Source organism: Stegostoma tigrinum, chromosome 14 (assembly GCF_030684315.1).
Source record: "Stegostoma tigrinum isolate sSteTig4 chromosome 14, sSteTig4.hap1, whole genome shotgun sequence".
NCBI classification, from domain to species: domain Eukaryota; kingdom Metazoa; phylum Chordata; class Chondrichthyes; order Orectolobiformes; family Stegostomatidae; genus Stegostoma; species Stegostoma tigrinum.
Window position 1 is genome coordinate 67,424,373 of NC_081367.1, and position 17,908 is coordinate 67,442,280.

Consider the following 17,908-nt stretch of genomic DNA (forward strand, 5'->3'; position numbering starts at 1 on the left):
TAACAAAGTTTTTTTTAAACTGGACATATTTCTAATGAGTCATGCCAGTTTAAAGTTTTAAAAAGTACAGTTAAAAATGAAAAGATACAAAATTAGTTGAATGGAATAAATTTACAGACATTATTACAAACTAAGCTGTACAACCTATTAGATCCCTGTGCATCGATATTAAGTGATAAAGTAACATTGCAAAGTAGTGACAAGTGCACTTCAACCGTCCAAAGCTGATCAGTGCAAGACTCCTGTACTTGGGTACATTTAATTACAATGAAAGAAAAAAACCTGTACCACAGTTAAAGCTCTTGATTTTGGCCACATGAAAGTTGGACTGCCCACAAATGAAACACTGCCTGCACTCATTCTTGGAGCCAAAACAAGCCATGGGGTAGAACAGCGACGTAGTGTCTTTCAACAGAAAACAAAGTTCTTCATTTTTTATGGCCAGTAACATTTGTGACAGCACTGCAGCAGTTCATGAAAGGGATCATCTTTACGCACCCTCGCATTTTCAACAGCATTCATCATTTTGCAGCAATGTCACAATGAAGTCATCTTGTGTTTATAAACACCTCATAAAAAGGTCAACCAAAAATTTCCAATAGGACACATTCAGAAGCAAAAAGGACATTTGTTGAATACAGTCATGCCAATAATTCCATAACTTAGGTAAATCCAGGTAAATTTATGAACACATTTGTATGAAGTCACATTAAACAGGCATTGTTAACATGTCAAATATAAACTGGTAAATAACTCCAAAGAATCAAGTGTTTTTATATCTCAATCTACATTAACATCATGGAGAAAGCTAACTATTATATTTCCTCAGTTTGATCAGTTTTAGGCACACAGCTGTTAGACATTAGTGTGAAACAAACAGTCAACCAATCTGATTTCTCACTGAACCTTGTATAAAAACTTAGTTTCTACTAAATCTCAATATGCTCCCCCTCCATCCTATTGTCTTACCTTCCTACAGTTCCAAGACTTAAAGCTCAATTTCAAAACAAAAAGAATAATAGATAAACATAACTGATCCAAGTACACAACCACCAGACATGCACTGATCAATTTTACAAGATAATGTTGGCAAGTTTACAGAATTTCAATTGAGTTGGAAATTAGAATGCCAGCTCAGTGAACAAATCAATAATTAGGTAAAGGTAATAATTAGATAGATTTTGGCAGTGAGTGGGATATGACAACACTTTTTATTTTTATGTAGAACAAGACACTTAGACATCCAGAAGCATATCCAACACGTTTAAAAAATACATTTTGAGGGGCGTCGACAAGGTGATTATTGAAAGATTCAGGATCAAACTTTTTGAAATCTAATGCAAGAAACCTAACCAAAATGTGCAATAATAGATGTCTGTACATTTAAAATATAGTTGGCCTAAATGGACAAAAAAGTCACCCAAGAACATAAACTGTCTCTATTTTTAAAACAAAAAGTGCATTTGGAAACTTAATGTGGCCCATAATGTACATCATATCTAGTCTTGACTTCCATCAGTTGAAAAAACATTAGGTTTTTCCAATAGACAATTAATTGTCCCTAAAACAGATTGTCCCCCTTTCAAGGTTACAGAAATAAGATGCAGGAGATAAAAGAAATCTTCAATTATAAGTGTTTCTGATATCAACTTTGATATACATTCCCTTGTCATACATACGTTAGCGACTAGCTGAGAATAATTTCATACAAGTTTATTGGAAAGTGATGTCATACCAATCAGCATCACCATAACTGCATGCGACAGTTTGGAAGTTAATTCTATTGTCGTTATTTTTAGAAGGATCATCTTCATTTAAGAATTTGTTTATGCACCACAATGGGACATAGTGAATACATACAACTTTAGAGGTGATCTAACAGAATGACAATAATTTGTTCAAGCAGCTCAAATTAAAAAAAAAACACACTTGGGAATTCTAACTAAGTATTTTGCATTACTTGATAAACGCATTCAAATTACCACTAAAATTATAACGTCCAACTTTAAAAAGTGTTCACACAATGCAGAGTAAAAAACGACTAGCCTTTAAAATGTAAATTCAACTTAATTCTTTGGGCAATTTTATTATTGATTTATAACAACTGAAATTACATACAGAATATCCCCATTTAAAAATCAAATCCAAAATGACTTGAGAACCTTAACTTCAATAAATTTGATTTTGGTAAATAAAACAAGATATACTTACATTTGGAACAATTAGTAGGATTCTTTGTTTCTGATGGAGAATTGATAAAAACATGATTAAACATTCTACAAAGAAACAGTGTCATTCAGCCATTTTATATTCAAGTTATTTCTTTTTCTTAAAGTCATTTGCTTAGTATCTGAATAAGAAGTTGAACCCAACTACCATGGCTGGGTGATCAAAGTAACAGTTTTACATGTTGACAGCAGTGCCAAATAGGTCAGCAACAATTTTGGAGAAACCTCAGTGCTGCTTGGGTTACCAAAAAAAAAATCTATGGATGACTGCTGCACTTCATTCTAGCAGCAGAAATGAGCAAAGAGCTGTGAGAGATTTTAAATCCCTACAAAAGTTGCATATATGTTGTAAAGTTGCAATTGATAAAATGTGGAAAAGCAAATGGAAAAATTTCCTGAACTTTTAATTTTGACACATTGTTTTCAGGATGTGCAGATTTCATTTTTTCAGACAAAAAAAAGACTAAAATCAGACTACTGCGGCAGACTCTCTGGTTCCCCTCTCTCCGACAACAGCTTCAGGGTTTTCCTGCTGCATCTGAACTACTGTTTCTTCATTGACTCCTTCCTCAGCATCACTGCTTTCTCCCTCTTCCTCCTCCTCTTCATATTCTGATGATTCCACTGCTTCTTGGCGAGATCGAGATTCTGACATGGTACCAAAGGAATGCGCACTGGTTGAGGCAAGTGAAGATCTCAGCAGAGGTGTGTTTTCAGAGGCATCATCATTTTCTTCGTGGCTGCTATCTACATCATCAGTTTCAGAATCTGATTCTCCCGGAGATGCCACTACCTTCTGTTTGCAGACAGGGCAGGTCTTTTTTGTTCTCGTTAGCCATGGGTCCACACATTTACAGTGGTATGCTGGGCACATAAATTAGGGGAACAAAAAGATTGATTAGGAAATATGCACTTAACATTTGCCTGTACTACAAAAATAAAACATACTATTCACATTTATCCTTCAGTACCATTAGATCAGCTGACAAATTAATGGACATTGGATGTCTATAGAAAACATCAATGTAAATAAGTTCCCAGGACATGATGGATCTTTCAAGCTACAAGTATGGAAGAATGTTGTAAACCTGATCATACAAAACATTAAAAAGTTTTATTCAGTATGCTTGAGGTTTTAGTCTGACTAGGTATCAAAGTCTTAAAAGGAGAAAACAAAAGTTAACGTTTGGGGTTTGGTGACCTTTCCTCAGAACTGTTCCGAGGAAGGGTGACCAGACCAGAAACATTAACTGTTTACTCTTTCACAGATGCTGCCAGACTTGCTGAGCTTTTCCAGCAACTTTGTTTTTGTTCCTGATTTATAGCATCCGCAGTTCTTTCAGTTTTTTAATCAATATCTCAACTTTGTTCATTAACCTACTCATCTGTTATATGGTCTCACAGTGGGACTGGCAGTCTGAACTGCAACAGGCAAAGCAGATAAACCTTATAGCTTGGATTAGCACATGGAACCACAATATTGTAGCCATTACAGAAACTTGGTTGAACAAAGGGAAGGACTGGCAAGGCTCAGATATCTTAGATGAGTTAGAGATGTAGAAAGGGTGGGGGAGTTGCATCACTGATTAAGGAAAATGTCATAGCTATACCAAAAGACATTTTGGAGGACTCATACAGCAAGGCCATATGGGTAGAATTTAAGATTCAGAAAGGTACAATCACTGATGGGATCATGCTATAGGCCTCCCAATAGTCAGGAGATCACCACATCAGGAAACAATTTTAAAAAACAGGGCTGTTACAGTGGGTGATTCTAACTTCTCCAGAACTGACTGACTGACTGACTACCTTAGTACCAGGGGCTCAATTGGAGCAGAGCTTGGTAGATGTTTCTCAAAACAATTTAAAGACTGTTCAATTTGGACAGGGGATGTATTAGACTTTTTTTTGGGAATGAGCCTGGCTAGGTTATCAAATTTTCAGTGAAGGTATATTTTGTGAACAGTGATCATAGTTCCATAAGTTTTAACAAAGTTATGAATAAGGCTAAGACTGGTCCTCAGGTAAAAGCGCTAAACTGGGTAAGGCCAACTATAACAGTATTAGACAGGAACTGGAGAAATTAGATTGGGGGCAGCTGTTTGAGGGTAAATTCATATCTGACACGTGGGAATCTTAATAGCCTTTTGATCAGAGTTTAGGACCAGCATATTCCTGAAAGGTTAAAGATAACGATGGCAAGATTTGGAGACCTTGGATGACAAGGAGTATTGAAAGTTTTGCTAAAAAGAAAAAGCAAGCTTATGAGGGGGTCAGGAAACTGAGGTCAGAGAAAGCCCTTCTGGAATATAAAGGAAACAAGAAAGAACCTACAAGGAATTAAGGCAGCTAAAGGGGAAATGTCCTTGGCAATTAGGTTTAAGGAGAATCCCAAGGCTTTAAACACACATTAAAAGCACTAGGATAACTAGGCAAAAGGATAAATCCACTCAGGAACACAGAATTTATCCTTGGAGCCAGAGGAAGTGGGTGAGGGTCTTTAATAATTACACCAGTATGCACCAATGAGGACAAGATGATGGTAAGATTAGGGAGGGATATGTTGATATTCTGGGACATGATTTTAAAGGCAGTGGTGGTATTGGAAGTCTACAAAAAAAAAAAATCCAACGAGATAAGTCCCTAGGGCACGATAGAATCTATCCCAGGATAATGGAGACAGCAAGGGAGAAAATTGCTGGGGCCTCGACAAGAGATCTTGGTATCTTCTGTAACCACAGGGGCAGTCCCAGAGGATTGGAGAGTAGCCAATGCTGTAATTTTGTTTAGGAAAACAACAAGGATATTCCAGGAAATTATGGGCTGCTGATCAGCGGTGGGGAAATTCTTAGGGATAGGATTTACTCAACATTTCAAAAGGAAGTATATATGTATCTACTTGACAAGGTACAAAACCTGAACTACTCTTGAGAAATAAATGCACAACAGGTGACTGAGGTTCAGTAGGAGAGCCCTTTGGGACCAGTGACTGTAATCCTATCAGTTTTAAAATAGTGATGGCACAGGACAGACCAGACCAGATCTAAAAGCTTAGTTCTAAACTGGAGGAGGGCCAGTTTTGATAGTATTAGGCAAGAACTTTCAAATGTTGGTGCAGGGGGTGGGTGCGCAATAGCATACATTTGCAGGTAAAAGTGACGGCTGGAAAATGGGAAGCATTCCAAAAATAAACAGAGATAACGAGAGTCCAGAGATAGTATGTTGCTGTTACAATAAAAAGGGCAAGGCTGGGAGGTGCAGGGAATGCTGGACGACTAGAGAAATTGAGGCTCTGGTCAAAAGAAAGAAGGAAGCATGTGTCAGATATAAACGGCAGAGAATGGTGAATCCCTGTAAGAGTATAAAGGCAGTAGGTTTCAGGTAAAAGTTCAGCACAACATCGTCCTGTATTCTATGTTCTACGTCTATACTTAAGAGGAAAATCAGGAGGCCAAAAAAGGGATGAGATAATTTGGGGAAAACAGGATTGAGGAGAGTCCAAAGGGATTCTACAAATACATTAAAGGACAAAAAGAGTACCTAGGGAGAGAACAGGATCTCAAAGATCAGCACGGTCACCGTTGTGTAGATCTGCAGGAGATGGGGGAAGACACTGAACAAGTATTTCGCATCAGTGTATATTGTGGAGGAGGATATGGAAGGTATGAAATGTGGGGAAATAAATAGTGACATCTTGAAAAATACCCATTTTACAGAGGAGGTAACGGTGGATGGCTTAAAATGCATAAAAGGCAGATAAATCCCCGGAACCTGATCAGGTGTACCCTACAACTCTGGAAAGCTGGGGAAGTGATTGCTGGGCCCCTCAATGAGACTTGCAACACCGATGGCCACTGGTGAGGTGCCGGAAGACTGGAGGTTGGCAAACATTGCGCCACAATTTAAGAAAGGTGGTGAGGAAAACCCAGGGAACTTTAGACTGGTGAGCCTGATATCGGTGGTGGGCAAGTTGTGGGAGGAAATCCTGAGGAACAGGATTTACATTTATTTGGGAAGGTAAGGACTAATTAGGGATAGTCAATATGGCTTTGTGCATGGAAAATCATGTGTTTGGTATTTGACAAGGTTCCTGTGGTTAGCAAGGTAAAATTACATGGAACACAGAACCAGCCATCTGGATATAGAGCTGGCTTGAAGATAGAAGACAGAGGGTGGTGGTGGAGGGTTGCTTTTCAGACTGAAGGCCTGTGACCTGCAGTGTGCCACAAGGATCGGTGCTGGATCCACAGCTTTTTTTGTCATTTATATAAATGATCTGGATGCGAACATAGGAGGCATGATTAGTAAGTTTGCAGATGACACCAACAGTGGACAGCGAGGAAAAAGTTCTCTCAAGATACAATGGGATCCTGATCAGGTGGGCCAATGGGCTAAGGAGAGGCAAAATGATAGTGCTGCATTTTAGAAAGGCAAATTAGGGTAACACTTTCATGCTTAATGGTTAGGTCCAGGGAAGTGCTGCTGAACAAAAAGACCTTGCAGTGCAGGTTCGTAGTTCCTGAAAAGTGGAGTCGCAGGTAGACTGGATAGTGAAGGTGGTGTTTGGTACGCTTGCCTTTATCAGTCAGTGCACTGAGTATAGGAGTTGGGATGTTATGTTGCGGTTGTACAAGACATTGTGTTAGGCCATTTTTGGAACACTGTGGGCAATTCTGATCTCCCTGCTATAGGAAGGATGTTGTTAAACTTGAAAGAGAGTTCAGAAAAGATTTACAAGCATGTTGCCAGGTTTGGAGGGTTTGAGCTATAGGGAGAGGCTGAATAAACTGGGATTAGTGCCCCTGGGAGGGTCAGAGACTGAGGGGTGACTTTATAGAGGTTTATAAAATCACAAGGGGCATGGATAGTGTAAATTGGGCAAGGTCTTTTGTCCAGAGTGGGGAGTCCAAAGCTAGGAGGCCATAGGTTCAAGGTAAGAGGGCAAAAGATTTAAAAGGGACCTAAAGGGCAAAGGTTTCACACAGAGCATGGTGCGTGTATGAAATGAACTGCTGGAGGAAATGGTGAACAATTACAAAATATAAAAGGCATCTGATGGGTGCATGAATAGAAGGAGTTGAGACAGATATGGGCCAAATGCTGGCAAACGGGACTAGACTTATTTAGGATATCTGGTCGGCATGGATGGGTTGGACCAAAGGGTCTGTTTGCCTGCTGTAAATCTCTCTGCCTGATAAGTACCCTAGAGCATAGTCAGCATAGCTTTATTTGCAGGGGGGGGGGGGGGGGGGGGGGGGGGGCAGATGTTGAGTATATGGACTTTACTAAAGCATTTGACAAAGTCCCTTATGGTATGCTGGTCCAGAAGGTGCATGGTAAGTTGGCTTGATCACGGAAGAGGGGGGATAGCTGTGAAGAGGTGTTATTCTGGCTGGATGTCTATGACCAGTGCTACTCCACAAAGGTCAGTGCTGGGACTTCTCCTGTTTGAAATATACATAAATGATTTCGATGAAAATTGCTGGTGGTCTGATTAGTTTGCAGACGAACAGGGAAAACTGGTGGAATTGTAGATAGGTAGGAAAGTGGCGGGTGAAATTTAATCTGGATAAGTGACAGGTGATGCATTTCAGGAGGTCAAATGCAAGAAAGTATGCAGTTAATGGCAGGATCCTTAGGATAACTGACAGACATAAGGGATCCTGTGGTCCTCTTGTTTGGAGTATTATGTGCATCTCTGGTTGCAAAACTACAGGGAGGATGGAGGCTTTGGAGATGGTGCGAAACAGGTTTACCAGGCTGTCGCCTGGATTGCAGTGTATTAATCATAAAAAGAGATGGCCAAACTTGTAATGTTTTCACTAGAAGTGTCAGAGGCTGAGGGACAATCTGATACAAGTGTATAAAATTATGAGAGGATGGACGGTCAGAGTCTTTAGGACAGGGTGGAAATGTGAAATATAGTGGGCAAAAATTTAAAGTAGAGGAGACAGGTTTAAGGGAGATGTGCAAGGAGGGTTTTTACATAGTAGGTGCCTGGAACATGCTGCCAGGTGGACAGACAAATTTTAAGAGGAATTTACATGAACAGGTAGGGAATAGAGGGATACGGACCACGTGCAGGCAGATGGGATTGGTTTAGAATGGCATCATGGTCAGCACAGACAGTGAGCCAAACAGCCTGTTCCTACACCGTACTGTTCAATGACAATAACTGGGGGCGGGGGGTCGAGAGCGAGAGAGTAATGTGTCAATTTAACATTCCATATTTGATGTGGACAAGTGAGGGACCTGCTGAAGTCAACCCGGGAGAAGCTAATATAACGTCGGCCGGAGGGTTTTAAGATTGCTCATTACAGAATAGAGAAGTATTTGCTTACCGTGTGAACAGGGCAGGATGCGAAGCTTGTCACCTTCATCATATTCATCTAGACAAATTGCGCACACCTCATATTCATCACCTGCAGAGACAAAGGAACGATTATACTTTGCTGCTCTAATAAAGAACTATTTTGCCATTATGATATTAAAATGTCTGCATAGTCACTAATATACATTAGACCTTACTCAGGATGTATTTGACAACAAGAGTGGTATCCTGTTTATATTGCAGGATCTCTTGGGACACTGAATAGAACCAGGCAGTAACATACTGACATTTAATCTTCAGTCGGGTTCAATACCCCAGTTCCTTGCCTGTGTGTATGACAAGACAATCACTTGTGCGAATAATCGGTACACCATACGTAAGGGCCTTGCTGTCTATACCCTCTGTACAGAAATGTTTCACACTAATTGCCCTCCACTGGCCATTTATCATACTCCAGAAGACACCAAGAAAGCACAAAACATCTTTCAAGTCTACACTTCTTAAATACTGAAAATCAGGCAGTTATCTATCAGAGGGCACAGTTAATGGTTCTAGAGGCTGAACGTTCATCAGAATGATTGAAAAATCTTTTGCCATTCTCCTCACAAACCATAAACAATGAAATGTTTGAGACAATGCAAATGTTAGTAAAATGATCCACATGACAAGGTCTCCAATGTGTCTATGCAGAATGCTATCTGGGAGGATATGACATCAGAAATTTCTGCTGTCTGTTTATGTGCTATTGCAAACATCAATGAATTGGCTTCAAAATTTTAAGTTACAGTGGTAAGTTCCAATGAAGAATCATTGGACTTGAAATGTCAACTCAGTTTCTCTCCCCAGGCTGCTGCCAGATGAGAGTTTCTTCAGCACTTTAATTCATAGTTTAAAGATGTGGGGCCCAAAATGTGCTTCTCTAAAAAAAAAAAGAGCTATCATTATGGATCTTAACAACCTACAACGCAACATGACAACTTTTGTCCCATAATTTCCTGGACTTTTAAATGGACTGTTCTTAGAGGGAAAGAAACTGCTCTGCAGTATTGAGGTAATATTGCAGCACAGGTAATATCCTGGAATCAAACTGCACAAAAACTCCCAAACATGGAAGCATCATCCCATTAAATATTTATCCAGTTTCTTACGGTGAAGACACCAGGCTTTTTCTAGTTTCAGGAATTACTAAATATCACTTAAAGTCTCTTAGTAAAAGAAAGCATTTTATCTTTAACACAGCAACTTCTGAAAGCTGGATGATTCTAATGCAAGCCACTTTGTTCCTAACACTACTACTAGGACTTTATTGTTTGAAATGGCATGATTTCTACTTCTGTTTAAACGTGAGAGAATGTATTGTACTGTGCAAACAAGACATGAAATGAAGCATCTCCCATCTTTTGCAACATCTAGATTTAAAAAAGTCTTTGGATTTCAGTGATTTCGTTCAGAATTTTTAAAGAAAACAGAACAGGTTTTCCAACTTTAGCCTGGCACTCCTTATGTAGTAAGAACTGCAGATGCTGTAGGTCAAAGAAAAAATTAGAAGTTGCTGGAAAACCTCAGCAAGTCTGGCAGATTGTGTGGACAGAAATCTGAATTCAGGTTTCAGGTTGATTGATTTATTGTCACGTGTACCGAAGTACAGTGAAAAGCTTTATTTCCCAGCAGTACAGGCATGGTAAGCAAGGCTGTACTGACCAAAAAGAATCAAACAATTTTAAGTTCCAAAGGAGAATCATTGGACTCAAAACGTCAACTCAGTTTCTCTCTCCAGACTGCTGCCAGACCCAAAGTTTCTTCAATGGGTTACACTGTAGAGGACGTGCACTAGGCCAGATCAGCATTATTTGAAGCTACAGATTTCATTCACTGGTCTAATAATGGGCAGGAAGAAGTTGTTTCTGAACTTGCCAGTGCGCGTGTTCAAGCTTGTGTTTCTTCTGTCTGGCTGAAGAGGTTGTAGGTGGTCAACAATATGTAAATAGAGTCCATGGCTGGTTGGCTGTCCACACTATTTCTGCAGCTGCTTATGGTTCCGGGCAGAGCAGTTGCCATACCAAGCCGTTATGCACCTGGACAGTATGCGTTCAATCGTGTATCTGTAGAATTCAGTGAGGGTCCTAGTTGACATGCCAAAGTTCTTGAGCCACTTAAGGAAGAAGAGGCATTTACGTGGGAAGTTATCACTGAGGAGCTTGACACTCTCCACCCTCACAACCTCAGTTCTGTTGTTGTAGATGGGGGGTGTGTTCTCCTCCTTTCTTTGAGGAAATGATCAGTTCTTTAGTTTTGCTGACATTGAGAGGTTGTTCTCATTGCACCATGAAATCAATCAATCCCTCTATTTTGACTTGTTGTTGTTGTCAAGTATCTGTCCTACTACCACAGTGTCATCAGCGAACGTAGATGGTGTTTGCTTGGAATTTGGAACACAGCAGTGTATTGTACAGGGAGTACAGTAGGGGGCTCAGGACACATCCTTGGGAGGATCCAGTGTTGAGTGTTATTGTGAAGGAGGTGCAGTTACCTATGATCACTGATTGCTGACTGTGGGTCAGCAAGCTGAGGATCCAGTTGCAGAGGGCAGAGCCCAGACCGGGTCATGGAGTCTGAGATCAGTCTGGAGGGGATAATCGTGTTGAAGGTGGAGCTGTAGTCAATGAGCAGGAGTCTGATGTCGGTGTCCTTCTTTCAAGGATGAATGCAGGGCTAGGGATATGGCATGTATTGTTACGTCAGTAGACAAATTGTAGGGGATTCAGCCAGTCTGGGAGACTGGAGTTGACGTGGACCACGACCAGCCTCTCAAAGCACTTCATGGATTACTGAGGTCACGGCCACTGCGGAGGTCATTAAGGCACATTGCATGTGCCTTCTTAAGTATGGGGATGACAGTGGTCTTCTTGGAGCAGGTGGGAACTTTGATTTGTTGGAGGGAGAGGTTGAAGATGTTGATGAATACCACAGACTGTTGATCCACAGAATCTGAGCACTTGGCTAGGGACATCATTCAGGCCCGTCGCTTTCCTTGGGTTGACTCCTCAGTTCTCAGTAAGGTCACTCTACCCAAAACATTAACACTCATTTCTCTCCAAATACGGTCATATTTGCTGAGTCTTTCCAGCCACTCCTTATAATTGTGTCATGACAGAATAAAAATTTTGTTTATAAAGGATGTGAAAAACTTTTTATAAATCCATGCATTAAACAGAATTACGGAGATAATTAAGAGCTGCAGATTCTGGAGTCAGATAACACTGTGTGGAGCTGCAGTAGTTATTAAGGAAACATGGCAACCAATTTGCATTTAGTAGGGGTGTGACCATTTGACAAATAGTTGACCTGAAACTTCAACTTCGCATCTGGACAAGAGTGTGACTTGCATATTACCGTGATTTTCTGCTTTCATTTTTATTTTCTAGCATCTCTAGTACTCTGCTTTGAGTTAAAAATTGATGACAGAATTAACAAAGAAATCAGAGTCACTGAAAATTTGCAGCTCAGAAAATCTTACAGGTCTTTAGCCTATCGTGTCCACATTGGCCATTTAGCATTTGTCCATTCTAATCCTATTTTCCACTACTTGGCCCCTTTTTTTAAAAAATGCTTCATGTGTTCATCGAAATACTACTTAAATGTCTTGTTGGTTCCTGCCCCTACCATCCTTTTAGGCAGTGAGCCCCAGATCTGGTGTTGGCTGTGAGTATTCTTCATGATTTGAGTTTTAACAGTCACTTCTCCCCCTCAAATCTCCTGCCCCTCAAAACTGTGTTCCCTAGCTACTGAACCCTCTACAAAAGGAGGGGATGTTTCCCCCTATCTACCCTGTTTATGGCCTTAAATTATTCCCTTTGATCATGCCCACAACAAAAACATTGTTTGAAAATTAAAATCTATACAACCATAAAAATATTACTGAAAACTGAACAGTTTACAGATAGATAATTCCCTTCTGCTAGTTCATCAGAAACCAGAGCTTGTAGAAGATTATTAGACATGGCTAATGCTGCATTTCAGTGATGCTGTGATTTTAATTGGTGACAGATTAATTCAAGAAATAACTGAGGAAACATGGCAGTTGAAGATCAGTGCAATCTTATCCAGAAGTCATGTCAAATTCAAGCAGTTGATTCATGCAAAGATACTTCCCAGTTTACTCAATTTAAAACAATCCAGACGAGTGAGATGAAGTGTCTTACATGCATAAAGTCAACCAGAGACACTACTGGTAATAGGACCAAAATGGCTCATGGCAGGTAGACACTAGCATGATCCATTTCTTCAGGTATCAACTTAGCAGTGATGATAGTGTCACCTCAGGCAGAGGGACATTCATCTATAGTTTTGGTGGGCAAATTTCAACCTTAGGCTAAACTTAAAACTCTTACTTATCTGTTGGCTGAGAGTATTCTTCATGATTTGAGGTTTAACAGTCACATGCCTAGTTTAAAAACTGTCAAAAATCTCTCAAGATCTCAAGCAGACTCAAAACTTGTTGTCCCCCCCAAGTTGCATCTATTTCAAATGCTGCTTTTACTAAAGGTGCAAATTCATCTTGGCTTGCATTTACAAATAACCTTTAACCATTAATATATAATGCTGGTTGAAGATTTTTAAGGATGCATCAAATGAACAACAAGCACTTCTTGTGAACAAGTGGGTACTTTCTAACATGGACCAGGAAGGAGGATTGCCCGTTGTCAAAACAATGGCACTTGGTGCCACAAATTAACATTTTGAAATATTTTATCTCACCACCAGAACTAGTAAACAGAAATACTCAACTTCACTGAAGCACAGAACGTCAAAAACATCTAGCACAGTGAAGTAAGAGGAGTCAATACCACAAGTAAAAGTAGAGCACAAACTCAATCCTGGACATAGATGATAGTGGAATCCATAATCCACATGGAATTGGGTGAACCAGTGCAAAAGGGTTGGAGTCATACATGAGCATTATCCCAAAATGCATGGTGTTCTACAAGAATTTCATTCAGGCGGTCATGCCCAGATTGCACTGGTTTGAAGCAGCTCTCAAATGTACCTATTTCCTTTTAAATACATGCACTCGGAGGAATATTCTAAAAATGTTTGTGATACCAGAAAAGACTCAATTTACTTGGGATTGAGGTCATTAAGCGTGTTGCAGTGGGATAGCAGAGTGATTATTAGATGAAAGGCATGAGCTGCAGATTCGAGATGAAGTCTGACTCATGGTATTTGGGAATTTTAAAATCAGATAATAAAAATCTAAATTTAACAAAAAATATCAGCAATGACGGCCATAAAACTTAGATTATTGTATAAACAAATCTGGTTCACTAATACCTTGTGGAAAGGAAATTTGATGCCTTTAACCAATCTGGGCCTATGCGTGTTTACAGAAACTAATGAAGTGGACTTAACTGCCCTCTGAAAGGTCCCAACAAACCACGCAATTGTATCAAGCTACTGTGAAAAGCAGTAAGTATAAATACAGACAGACTTCCCAGCACTCAGGGTCCAGAACAGGGACACCGTCACGTAGGGACACCGTCACGTAGGGACACCGTCACGTAGGGACACCGTCACGTAGGGACACCGTCACGTAGGGACACCGTCACGTAGGGACACCGTCACGTAGGGACACCGTCACGTAGGGACACCGTCACGTAGGGACACCGTCACGTAGGGACACCGTCACGTAGGGACACCGTCTCTGCGTCAGTTCCATAAAAGTCTTCAGCCAGTCCAATTCACTTCACCTCCAAATCAAAGAAATGGCTGAGTGCACTGAATAAAAGAGATTGTTAACCCAGGCAATATCCCAGCAACAATCTTGCAAAACCTCATGTTACTAATAGTAAAACAAAACAAATAATCGCAACAATCCCAATGAACCATTACATAAATAGGGTTATGACAACTGCCAAATCAAACCAGCCTCCCTATTTCTGTATTTACAGAAGTGAAATTTAAACAAAGATTCTTAAAATTGACTAATGATTTTAGCCAAAACTTTTTCTTCAACAGTTCCAGACTTCGAATATTTGATACTAGGTTTTAGCTTAAACAAAAGAATTAACAATTTAGCAGTTAGCTTTAGCTGCACAACGTTAAGTAAGCTAATTCAATTAAAGTCTGACTTAAACCCAACCTTCTTTGATTCCAGCCCCCACTCAAACAAATAGACGGACAGACAGTTAAGGGTGCAAATAGAGATGTATGGGTGCAATTTGGTGGTGATTACGGAGATGTATTTAGTGAGACTGGGTTGGTGAACTGAATACCCAAGAGTGTAAAATGTGAGGCTGGATGAACACAGAAGGTCCAGCAGCATCTCAGGAGCACAAAAGCTGACGTTTCGGGCCTAGACCCTCCTTCAGAGAGGGGGATGGGGAGAGGGAACTGCAATAAATAGGGAGAGAGGGGGAGGCGGACCGAAGATGGAGAGAAAAGAAGATAGGTGGAGAGGAGAGTATAGGTGGGGAGGTAGGGAGGGGATAGGTCAGTCCAGGGAAGACGGACAGGTCAAGGTGGTGGGATGAGGTTAGTAGGTAGGAGATGGAGGTGCGGCTTGGGGTGCGAGGAAGGGATGGGTGAGAGGCAGAACAGGTTAGGGAGGCAGAGACAGACTGGACTGGTTTTGGGATGCCACGGGTGGAGGGGACGAACTGGGCTGGTTGTGTGGCGCAGTGGGGGGAGGGGGTGATTTTGATGCTTGTGAAGTCCACATTGATACCATTGGGCTGCAGGGTTCCCAAGCAGAATATGAGTTGCTGTTCCTGCAACCTTCGGGTGGCATCATTGTGGCACTGCAGGAGGCCCATGATGGACAAGTCATCTAAAGAATGGGAGGGGGAGTGGAAATGGTTCGCGACTGGGACCTCCCACCCACAGCCTCCAACCTCATTGTTCCCCAACCCTGCACGGCCCGTTTCTATCTCCTTACCAAAATCCACAAACCTGCCTGCCCTGGTCGACCCATTGTCTCAGCCTGTTCCTGCTCCGCTAAACTCATCTCTACCTATCTGGACTCCATTTTCTCCCCTTTGGTCCAGAAACTCCCTACCTACGTCCGTGACACCACCCACGCCCTCCAGAACTTCCAATTCCCTGGCCCCCAACACCTCATTTTCACCACGGACGTCCAGTCCCTAGACACCTGTATTCCGCATGCAGATGGCCTCAAGGCCCTCTGTTTCTTCCTGTCCCGCAGGCCCAACCAGTCCCCCTCCACCTACACCCACATCCGCCTAGCTGAACTCGTCCTCACCCTCAACAACTTCTCTTTCGATTCCTCCCACTTCCTACAAAGGGGGTGGCCATGGGCACCCGCATGGGACCAAGCTATGCCTGCCTCTTACTAGGTTACGGGGAACAGTCCCTCTTCCACACCTACACAGGCCCCAAACCCCACCTCTTCCTCTGTAACATTGATGACTGTATCGGCGCTGCCTCTTGCTCCCCAGAGGAGCACGAACAGTTCATCCACTTCACCAACACCTTCCACCCCAACCTTCAGTTCACCTGGGCCATCTCCAGCACATCCCTCACCTTCCTGGACCTCTCAGTCTCCATCTCGGGCAACCAGCTTGTAACTGATGTCCATTTCAAGCCCACCGACTCCCACAGCTACCTAAAATACACCACCTCCCACCCACCCTCCTGCAAAAATTCCATCCCCTATTCCTAATTCTTCCGCCTCCGCTGCATCTGCTCCCTCGATGAGGCATTCCATTCCCGCACATCCCAGATGTCCAAGTTCTTCAAGGACCGCAACTTTCCCCTCAGTGGTCGAGAACGCCCTTGACCGCATCTCCTGCGTTTCCCGCAACACATCCCTCACACCCCGCCCCCGCCACAACCACCCAAAGAGGATCCCCCTCCTTCTCACAAACCACCCCACCAACCTCCGGATACAACGCATCATACTCCGACACTTCCGCCATCTACAATCTGACCCCACCACCCAAAACATTTTTCCATCCCCACAAGTCTGCTTTCCGGAGAGACCACTCTCTCCGTGACTCCCTTGTTCGCTCCACACTGCCCTCCAACCCCACCACACCCGGCACCTTCCCCTGCAACCGCAGGAAATACTAAACTTGCCCCCACACCTCCTCCCTCACCCCTATCCCAGGCCCCAAGATGACTTTCCATATTAAGCAGAGGTTCACCTGCACATGTGGTATACTGTATCCATTGTACCCGGTATGGCTTCCTCTACATTGGGGAAACCAAGTGGAGGCTTGGGGACCGCTTTGCAGAACACCTCCGCTTGGTTCGCAATAAACAACTGCACCTCCCAGTCGCAAACCATTTCCACTCCCCCTCCCATTCTTTAGATGACATGTCCATCATGGGCCTCCTGCAGTGCCACAATGATGCCACCCAAAGGTTGCAGGAACAGCAACTCACATTCCACTTGGGAACCCTGCAGCCCAATGGTATCAATGTGGACTTCAGCAGCTTCAAAATCTCCCCTTCCCCTACTGCATCCCTAAACCAGCCTAGTTCATCCCCTCCCTCCCGACTGCATCACACAACCAGCCCAGCTCCTCCCCTCCTCCTACTGCATCCCAAAACCAGTCCAGTCTGTCTCTGCCTCCCTAACCTGTTCTTCCTCTCACCCATCCCTTCCTCCCACCTCAAGCCGCACCTCCATCTCCTACCTACTAACCTCATCCCACCACCTTGACCTGTCTGCCTTCCCTGGGCTGACCTATCCCCTCCCTACCTCCCCACCTATACTCTCATCTCCACCTATCATCTTTTCTCTCCATCTTCGGTCCACCTCCCCCTCTCTCCCTATTTATTCCAGAACCCCCACCCCATCCCCCTCTCTGGAGGGGGGTCTAGGCCCAAAACGTCAGCTTTTGTGCTCCTGAGATGCTGCTGCACCTGCTGTGTTCATCCAGCCTCACTTTTCACTATCTTGGATTCTCCAGCATCTGCAGTTCCCATTATCAATGAATACCCAAGACTAGTCTGTGTCAAAAAAAGGCAGGAAGGGAAAAAGTAGGCGAGACAACTTTGCGAGTAAAGGACAGATCAGTGTCATAGTGAGAAATGATCTGGCACTGAAGTTCATGACATAGAATTAGTTTTGTAGAAGTAAGAAACAGCAAGGGAAGGAAGTCCCTGGTGGGAATAATCTTTAGGCCAAACAACAGTGCCACAGTGGGCCACAGTATAAATCAGGAAATACTAGGAACTTGTAAAAGTACAATGTGCATGGGTGACTGTGATCTACATATTGACTGGATTAACTAAATCGGCAAAAAGTAGCCTCAAAAGGTATTGAAATGCATTAGATTGTTTCTTGGGGAACCAAACATGGAACATGTTGTTCTAGATTTAATAT

General features: G+C 42.3%; 1 protein-coding gene across 3 annotated transcripts in view; it reads right to left on the bottom strand.

Annotated features, from left to right (window-relative positions):
- Positions 1-2,060: 2,060 nt before the first annotated feature.
- Positions 2,061-17,908, bottom strand: part of rnf13 (ring finger protein 13) — a 214,121-nt gene continuing 198,273 nt past the window's right edge. For all 3 annotated transcript variants that reach the window (XM_059651210.1, XM_059651211.1, XM_059651209.1), the window contains 2 exons: positions 8,570-8,650; positions 2,061-3,092 (listed from right to left, as the gene is read on the bottom strand). In XM_059651210.1, the coding sequence (XP_059507193.1) occupies positions 2,698-3,092; positions 8,570-8,650 (476 nt within the window). In that variant the 3' untranslated portion in view covers positions 2,061-2,697. The remainder of the gene's footprint in view (positions 3,093-8,569; positions 8,651-17,908) is intronic.